Below are 8,528 nucleotides of genomic sequence, written 5' to 3'. Positions count from 1 at the left end.
CCCCCAATACAATCTATACTATACTTTCCCTAAGTAACTGTTCTTCTCTAGGAAGTATCGATAGAATTAGCCGACATATGGAGTTGTTATAAGATGGTCATACTATAGATAATTGAGCTATTTGATTTAGAATTTTAGGACCCCTTTAGGTATCAAAAAATATATTAAAATTTAAGAAAATATATAATTTGGCCTTTACTACTATAGCCCAGAGAAACACACTGAACAACACATTCACAAATGCCCAAAAAAAGACAGTCAAAAAATAAATCATAAGACACAAGGTTTTGAAGTGTTTGTCATATATCTAGGTGACAGACGAAAGCTCAGGAGATATTTTGTGTTGTTTTTACACATACAGTATTTAACCCTTTTTTGGGGGGAGGCACAAATCTACCATCGTACTTCCATCATAAAAAAAAAAAAACGGTACCAGTTACCTTCAGACTAGTTCCGTGACACTTGTGGTGGTCATAGAGCAAAACAGAGACGACCGTCGTGAGAGTCTCCCCTTTCCATAGACTGTTCAGACGCTGTAGACTTCTTCGTGAGAAGACCGATTTTAGGGATGTCTCATGTTCTGCCAAACGCCGCTCTGGCTCTGCCAACCTTTCACCGCAGACGCGAAAGTGCGACATCAGCGGATGCGGTGGATTGAGATGCAGATGTCTCTAGCTTAAACTGACAGATTTGGATGGAGATTTGAGTATTATGTTACTTAGATTGATGCACCGGTGTGTCAATAGACTCTATGGGTTTTTAAAGAGATTGTCAGCATATGTGCTTTTCTTGCAAGAGTATTTATTTTAATTTTTATAACTAAATAAATATTTAAAGAGCAGCTGGGTTGTAGAGGCCGATGCTGCCACATACTGCAGTAACAGCAGAGGTGTAGGCATCCTGATAAATACAAATACACAATTTTTCCTTATATCACAGCACAGGGACCAAGAAGGCCATTTTCTAATGTTGAATTGTACCTTAAACGGTGAAAAACGCACATTGAGTTCATTTTATGTCCCAACAGGGGCAAATCTGTTTTTAAATTAAATAAATTAAATTAAATTAAATCCAGATAGGAACTATTATTTTAGCTGGTGACTTAAATCATCCATTCGATAAGATTGACACGTAGTAATATAAAAGCCAAGCCTCCAAAGAGGCTGAAACATTCACAGGACACCTGGAGATTACTACTGTGGTACTGTCTGGTATATCTGTGGTACTGTCTGGTATATCTGTGGTACTGTGTTCTAGTTTCCCACAAGAAGAAAACCTCTGGTAGTAACAAGAGGAGTTCCTATGAGGCTGTGCCCCCCTGCCCCCTGCCCACTGCCCCCTGCCCCCTGCCCCCTGCCCTGTGCCCCCTGCCCAGTGCCCCCTGCCCCCTGCCCCCTGCCCCCTGCCCTGTGCCCCCTGCCCTGTGCCCCCTGCCCTCTAACCCCTGCCCCCTGCCCTCTGCCCCTGCCCTGAGCCCCCTGCCCCCTGCCCCTGCCCCCTGCCCTGTGCCCCCTGCCCCTGCCCCCTGCCCCTGCCCAGTGCCCCTGCCCCCTGCCCCCCTGCCCCCTGCCCTGTGCCCCCTGCCCTGTGCCCCCTGCCCTCTGCCCCCTGCCCCCTGCCCTCTGCCCCCTGCCCTGTGCCCCTGCCCCCTGCCCCCTGCCCTGTGCCCCCCTGCCCCCTGCCCTCTGCCCCCTGCCCCCTGCCCCCTGCCCTGTGCCCCCTGCCCTCTGCCCCCCTGCCCCTGCCCCTGCCCCTGTGCCCCCTGCCCCCCTGCCCCGTGCCCCCTGCCCCCTGCCCCTGTGCCCCCTGCCCTGTGCCCCCTGCCCCCTGCCCCCTGCCCCTGCCCTCTGCCCCCTGCCCTGTGCCCCCTGCCCCCTGCCCCCTGCCCTCTGCCCTGTGCCCTCTGCCCTCTGCCCTCTGCCCTCTGCCCTCTGCCCTCTGCCCTCTGCCCTCTGCCCTCTGCCCTCTGCCCTCTGCCCCCAGTCTCAGTGTTCTGGCTCTGCTGTTCCACTCTCACCCCTCCTCTCCAGTCTCAGTGTTCTGGCTCTGCTGTTCCACTCTCACTCCTCCTCTCCAGTCTCAGTGTTCTGGCTCTGCTGTTCCTCTCTCTCTCCTCCTCTCCAGTCTCAGTGTTCTGGCTCTGCGTCCCTCTCTCTCTCCTCCTCTCCAGTCTCAGTGTTCTGGCTCTGCTGTTCCACTCTCACCCCTCCTCTCCAGTCTCAGTGTTCTGGCTCTGCTGTTCCTCTCTCTCTCCTCCTCTCCAGTCTCAGTGTTCTGGCTCTGCTGTTCCACTCTCACCCCTCCTCTCCAGTCTCAGTGTTCTGGCTTTGCTGTTCCACTCTCACCCCTCCTCTCCAGTCTCAGTGTTCTGGCTCTGCTGTTCCACTCTCACCCCTCCTCTCCAGTCTCAGTGTTCTGGCTCTGCTGTTCCTCTCTCTCTCCTCCTCTCCAGTCTCAGTGTTCTGGCTCTGCTCCTCTCTCTCTCCTCCTCTCCAGTCTCAGTGTTCTGGCTCTGCGTTCCTCTCTCTCTCCTCCTCTCCAGTCTCAGTGTTCTGGCTCTGCTGTTCCTCTCTCCCTCCTCCTCTCCAGTCTCAGTGTTCTGGCTCTGCTGTTCCTCTCTCCCTCCTCCTCTCCAGTCTCAGTGTTCTGGCTCTGCGTTCCTCTCTCTCTCCTCCTCTCCAGTCTCAGTGTTCTGGCTCTGCTGTTCCTCTCTCCCTCCTCCTCTCCAGTCTCAGTGTTCTGGCTCTGCGTCCCTCTCTCTCTCCTCCTCTCCAGTCTCAGTGTTCTGGCTCTGCTGTTCCTCTCTCTCTCCTCCTCTCCAGTCTCAGTGTTCTGGCTCTGCGTCCCTCTCTCTCTCCTCCTCTCCAGTCTCAGTGTTCTGGCTCTGCGTTCCTCTCTCTCTCCTCCTCTCCAGTCTCAGTGTTCTGGCTCTGCGTTCCTCTCTCTCTCCTCCTCTCCAGTCTCAGTGTTCTGGCTCTGCGTTCCTCTCTCACTCCTCCTCTCCAGTCTCAGTGTTCTGGCTCTGCTGTTCCACTCTCACCCCTCCTCTCCAGTCTCAGTGTTCTGGCTCTGCGTTCCTCTCTCCCTCCTCCTCTCCAGTCTCAGTGTTCTGGCTCTGCTGTTCCACTCTCACCCCTCCTCTCCAGTCTCAGTGTTCTGGCTCTGCTGTTCCACTCTCCCTCCTCCTCTCCAGTCTCAGTGTTCTGGCTCTGCGTTCCTCTCTCCCTCCTCCTCTCCAGTCTCAGTGTTCTGGCTCTGCTCCTCTCTCCCTCCTCCTCTCCAGTCTCAGTGTTCTGGCTCTGCTGTTCCACTCTCACCCCTCCTCTCCAGTCTCAGTGTTCTGGCTCTGCTGTTCCACTCTCACCCCTCCTCTCCAGTCTCAGTGTTCTGGCTCTGCGTCCCTCTCTCCCTCCTCCTCTCCAGTCTCAGTGTTATGGCTCTGCTGTTCCACTCTCACCCCTCCTCTCCAGTCTCAGTGTTCTGGCTCTGCGTCCCTCTCTCCCTCCTCCTCTCCAGTCTCAGTGTTCTGGCTCTGCTGTTCCACTCTCACCCCTCCTCTCCAGTCTCAGTGTTCTGGCTCTGCTGTTCCACTCTCACCCCTCCTCTCCAGTCTCAGTGTTCTGGCTCTGCGTTCCTCTCTCCCTCCTCCTCTCCAGTCTCAGTGTTCTGGCTCTGCTGTTCCTCTCTCTCTCCTCCTCTCCAGTCTCAGTGTTCTGGCTCTGCTCCTCTCTCTCTCCTCCTCTCCAGTCTCAGTGTTCTGGCTCTGCGTTCCTCTCTCTCTCCTCCTCTCCAGTCTCAGTGTTCTGGCTCTGCTGTTCCTCTCTCTCTCCTCCTCTCCAGTCTCAGTGTTCTGGCTCTGCTGTTCCACTCTCACCCCTCCTCTCCAGTCTCAGTGTTCTGGCTCTGCTGTTCCTCTCTCCCTCCTCCTCTCCAGTCTCAGTGTTCTGGCTCTGCGTTCCTCTCTCTCTCCTCCTCTCCAGTCTCAGTGTTCTGGCTCTGCGTTCCTCTCTCCCTCCTCCTCTCCAGTCTCAGTGTTCTGGCTCTGCGTCCCTCTCTCTCTCCTCCTCTCCAGTCTCAGTGTTCTGGCTCTGCTGTTCCTCTCTCCCTCCTCCTCTCCAGTCTCAGTGTTCTGGCTCTGCGTCCCTCTCTCTCTCCTCCTCTCCAGTCTCAGTGTTCTGGCTCTGCTGTTCCTCTCTCTCTCCTCCTCTCCAGTCTCAGTGTTCTGGCTCTGCTGTTCCTCTCTCACCCCTCCTCTCCAGTCTCAGTGTTCTGGCTCTGCGTTCCTCTCTCTCTCCTCTTCTCCAGTCTCAGTGTTCTGGCTCTGCGTTCCTCTCTCCCTCCTCCTCTCCAGTCTCAGTGTTCTGGCTCTGCTGTTCCACTCTCACCCCTCCTCTCCAGTCTCAGTGTTCTGGCTCTGCGTTCCTCTCTCTCTCCTCCTCTCCAGTCTCAGTGTTCTGGCTCTGCTGTTCCACTCTCACCCCTCCTCTCCAGTCTCAGTGTTCTGGCTCTGCGTTCCTCTCTCTCTCCTCCTCTCCAGTCTCAGTGTTCTGGCTCTGCTGTTCCTCTCTCCCTCCTCTCCAGTCTCAGTGTTCTGGCTCTGCTGTTCCACTCTCACCCCTCCTCTCCAGTCTCAGTGTTCTGGCTCTGCGTTCCTCTCTCTCTCCTCCTCTCCAGTCTCAGTGTTCTGGCTCTGCGTTCCTCTCTCCCTCCTCCTCTCCAGTCTCAGTGTTCTGGCTCTGCTGTTCCTCTCTCTCCTCCTCTCCAGTCTCAGTGTTCTGGCTCTGCTGTTCCACTTTCACCCCTCCTCTCCAGTCTCAGTGTTCTGGCTCTGCGTCCCTCTCTCTCTCCTCCTCTCCAGTCTCAGTGTTCTGGCTTTGCTGTTCCACTCTCACCCCTCCTCTCCAGTCTCAGTGTTCTGGCTCTGCTGTTCCACTCTCACCCCTCCTCTCCAGTCTCAGTGTTCTGGCTATGCTTGTCAGGGGGAATAACCGCTAGCTTGGTTTTATTGAACTGATGAGAGCAGCAGAGGGTTCAGCAGTAGATAGCTATGGTTGTCTCTTTCTTACAGCAGTATGCTAATGAAGTGGAAGTCCTCTGGTTGTGTGTGTGTGTGTGTGTGTGTGTGTGTGTGTGTGTGTGTGTGTGTGTGTGTGTGTGTGTGTGTGTGTGTGTGTGTGTGTGTGTGTGTGTGTGTGTGTGTGTGTGTGTTTGTGTGTGTGGGTGCGCGTGTGAGCCGTGGCTGGCCATTCGGCTGACCGGGACGAGAGCCGTTGCCAAACAATGTTGACTGAACATGACATCTGACGTCTTGCACCAGCCCCGTGCCTCTGACATACAAACACACAAGCCGGGCTGAATTTACATGGGGTTGTACTCTCATGGGTCTTGGGGCTAAAACATCCACTCACATAAGCTGCTGGGCTACACAGCTCAAAGAGGTCAGGGGTCGTGGCTACTGTTCCATTCACAGGTGTTCAGAACTAGAGGTCTGGGGTCGTGGCTACTGTTCCATTCACAGGTGTTCAGAACTAGAGGTCAGGGGTCGTGGCTACTGTTCCATTCACAGGTGTTCAGAACTGTCCGAGGTGCTGAAGTTCTCCTGTTAAGGACTATCTTCTCTCGAGGTCATGATAATGTAACTCAATTATATTACTGGCGACCTCCTGCAGACTGACAATAGACTAGATTACGTTTTAGCATAGACCTCCATGGTACCACAGTACAGTGAGACCTTCATAGACCTCCATGGTACCACAGTACAGTGAGACCTTCATAGACCTCCATGGTACCACAGTACAGTGAGACCTTCATAGACCTCCATGGTACCACAGTACAGTGAGACCTTCATAGACCTCCATGGTATCACAGTTCAGTGAGACCTTCATAGACCTCCATTGTACCACAGTACAGTGAGACCTTCATAGACCTCCATGGTACCACAGTACAGTATATCACAAATGGCATCCTATTCCTTACATAGGGTCTATAGGGCTGTGGTCAAAAGTAGTGCGCTATGTAGGGAATATGGTGCAATTTGGGACACAACCACAGTTCAGTGAGACCTTCATAGACCTCCATGGTACCACAGTACAGTGAGACCTTCATAGACCTCCATGGTACCAAAGTTCAGTGAGACCTTCATAGACCTCCATGGTACCACAGGACAGTGAGACCTTCATAGACCTCCATGGTACCACAGTTCAGTGAGACCTTCATAGACCTCCATGGTACCACAGTACAGTGAGACTGGTTTATCTGCTATGCTGCAGCTTCTCTTTCTCATACTGTAGGTTTAATATGGGATCACGGTGCTAGTGGAGCAACTTTTAGCTGGATCACGGTGCTAGTGGAGCAACTTTTAGCTGGATCACGGTGCTAGTGGAGCAACTTTTAGCTGGATCACGGTGCTAGTGGAGTAACTTTTAGCTGGATCACGGTGCTAGTGGAGTAACTTTTAGCTGGATCACGGTGCTAGTGGAGTAACTTTTAGCTGGATCACGGTGCTAGTGGAGTAACTTTTAGCTGGATCACGGTGCTAGTGGAGCAACTTATAGCTGGATCACGGTGCTAGTGGAGCAACTTTTAGCTGGATCACGGTGCTAGTGGAGTAACTTTTAGCTGGATCACGGTGCTAGTGGAGCAACTTTTAGCTGGATCACGGTGCTAGTGGAGCAACTTTTTGCTGGATCACGGTGCTAGTGGAGTAACTTTTAGCTGGATCACGGTGCTAGTGGAGCAACTTTTAGCTGGATCACGGTGCTAGTGGAGCAACTTTTAGCTGGATCACAGTGCTAGTGGAGCAACTTTAAGCTTGATCACGGTGCTAGTGGAGCAACTTTTAGCTGGATCACGGTGCTAGTGGAGTAACTTTTAGCTGGATCACGGTGCTAGTGGAGTAACTTTTAGCTGGATCACGGTGCAAGTGGAGCAACTTTTAGCTGGATCACGGTGCTAGTGGAGCAACTTTTAGCTGGATCACGGTGCAAGTGGAGCAACTTTTAGCTGGATCACGGTGCTAGTGGAGCAACTTTTAGCTGGATCACGGTGCTAGCGGAGCAACTTTTAGCTGGATTTATGTCTGTGGGATTTATGTAGTGCCAAACCCCTTCACTGCACACAGGGCCGGCCGGCAACCTCATAGGGCTTAATGGAAATAAATACAAGCAATTCTCCTCATCAGCATTTCAACGCAAAGTAGCTCTTCCTTAGTGAGCAGATGGTTGGGGATAAAGAATAGGACTGCACCCTATTCCCTATGTAGTGGACTACTTTTGATGAGGGGGGTATGCACTCACTAATTGTAAGTCGCTCTGGATAAGAGCGTCTGCTAAATGACTAAAAATGTAAAAATGTATCTTATCAATAGCTATAGCTACATGAAGACCTGGATTAATGTCATGTAGAAATACTGACTTGTTGTTCTTCCAGATTGGCTGTGCTCAGTAGGCCTACAGACCATCCGTGTTTATAGATGTAATGGATAGGCTCTAGACTGATCATTTTTATGATGTTCTTTTCAGTCCTGCGCTAAACCGATTCGAAACCAATTCTCATATTGAGTTTTCACTGAGCCACAGCTGTTTTTCTAATCGATATAGTAGCTAATTTCTGGAGCTATAGCAACTCACAGACTAGTGTGCAGTCAGTCAGTGTGTTCTGTAAAACATTGAACACACACACACACACACACACACACACACACTCTCTCTCTCTCGCTCTCTCTTTAATCATTCACCACGAACTCATTACTCATTGGTGAGTCCTGTAGGTGTGCCGACTGAAGCATGGGTAGACTAGAGAGGGAAAACGTGTTGACAGGTGTAATATCCATGAGCATCTTACTGTAATCCCTACATAGGCTATGCTACTGTAAAACTGCTGTGTGACATTTTCAGTATTTTCCCTTAAGCTAGAATATTTAACTAAACATTAATTTGAATGAATTGGTTTTCTGAAGATCTAAGAGTATAATAATTGTAATGTGTTTAGACAAGAGGCCAGCGCAGCAAACCCCCCCCAACATTTTTTTACCACAATCAAATGTACCCGGAATGTATTGATCGATGATCCACTTAATGCTCCGGATTTATATGACAGAAACAGCCTTCGCTATATGCCTGTTCAATCAGTCCGAGTCTTCGTTAGCCTACAGAGCTGGCATTGAGTCCTTGGTTAGGAAATTATCACCGTAGTAATTGACAAACGATGTGTTATTAAGTGTGATGATAATAAGCCTAGTAAGACTGTAATGACGTATAATAGCCAATTTAACGAGGAGCAGTTTTTGCCTGCCTGAGAAAGCTCTCACACACCGACAGCCCCTCCCCTCTCACTCTCACCCTTTCCCTTTCCCCCAATCTCTTTCCTACGACAAAACATGGCAGCTAAATCTGACGGAGCAGCCGTGTCCGTGCAGAATATCGACAACCTCGTAGCACCACCACCCCGATGTCTGGTTGCAGCCGAGCCCCACCAGGACGCCTCTCCATACCGCTATGCCTCCAAGCCCTACACGCTCCAGGACTGCT

General features: G+C 51.5%; 1 protein-coding gene across 1 annotated transcript in view; it reads left to right on the top strand.

Moving 5' to 3' along the window:
- Positions 1 to 8,352: 8,352 nt before the first annotated feature.
- The window catches only part of LOC121546821 (XK-related protein 7-like), a 69,637-nt gene continuing 69,461 nt past the window's right edge, over positions 8,353 to 8,528 (top strand). The window contains exon 1 of the mRNA XM_041858069.2: positions 8,353 to 8,528. This exon is cut by the window's right edge and continues 445 nt beyond it. Within this exon, the coding sequence (XP_041714003.2) occupies positions 8,378 to 8,528 (151 nt within the window). The 5' untranslated portion in view covers positions 8,353 to 8,377.

The sequence above is a fragment of the Coregonus clupeaformis genome, chromosome 30, assembly GCF_020615455.1.
Source record: "Coregonus clupeaformis isolate EN_2021a chromosome 30, ASM2061545v1, whole genome shotgun sequence".
Classification (NCBI taxonomy): Eukaryota; Metazoa; Chordata; class Actinopteri; order Salmoniformes; family Salmonidae; genus Coregonus; species Coregonus clupeaformis.
The sequence above is the reverse complement of the archived record's forward strand: the minus strand, read 5'-3'. Positions and strand labels throughout refer to the sequence as shown.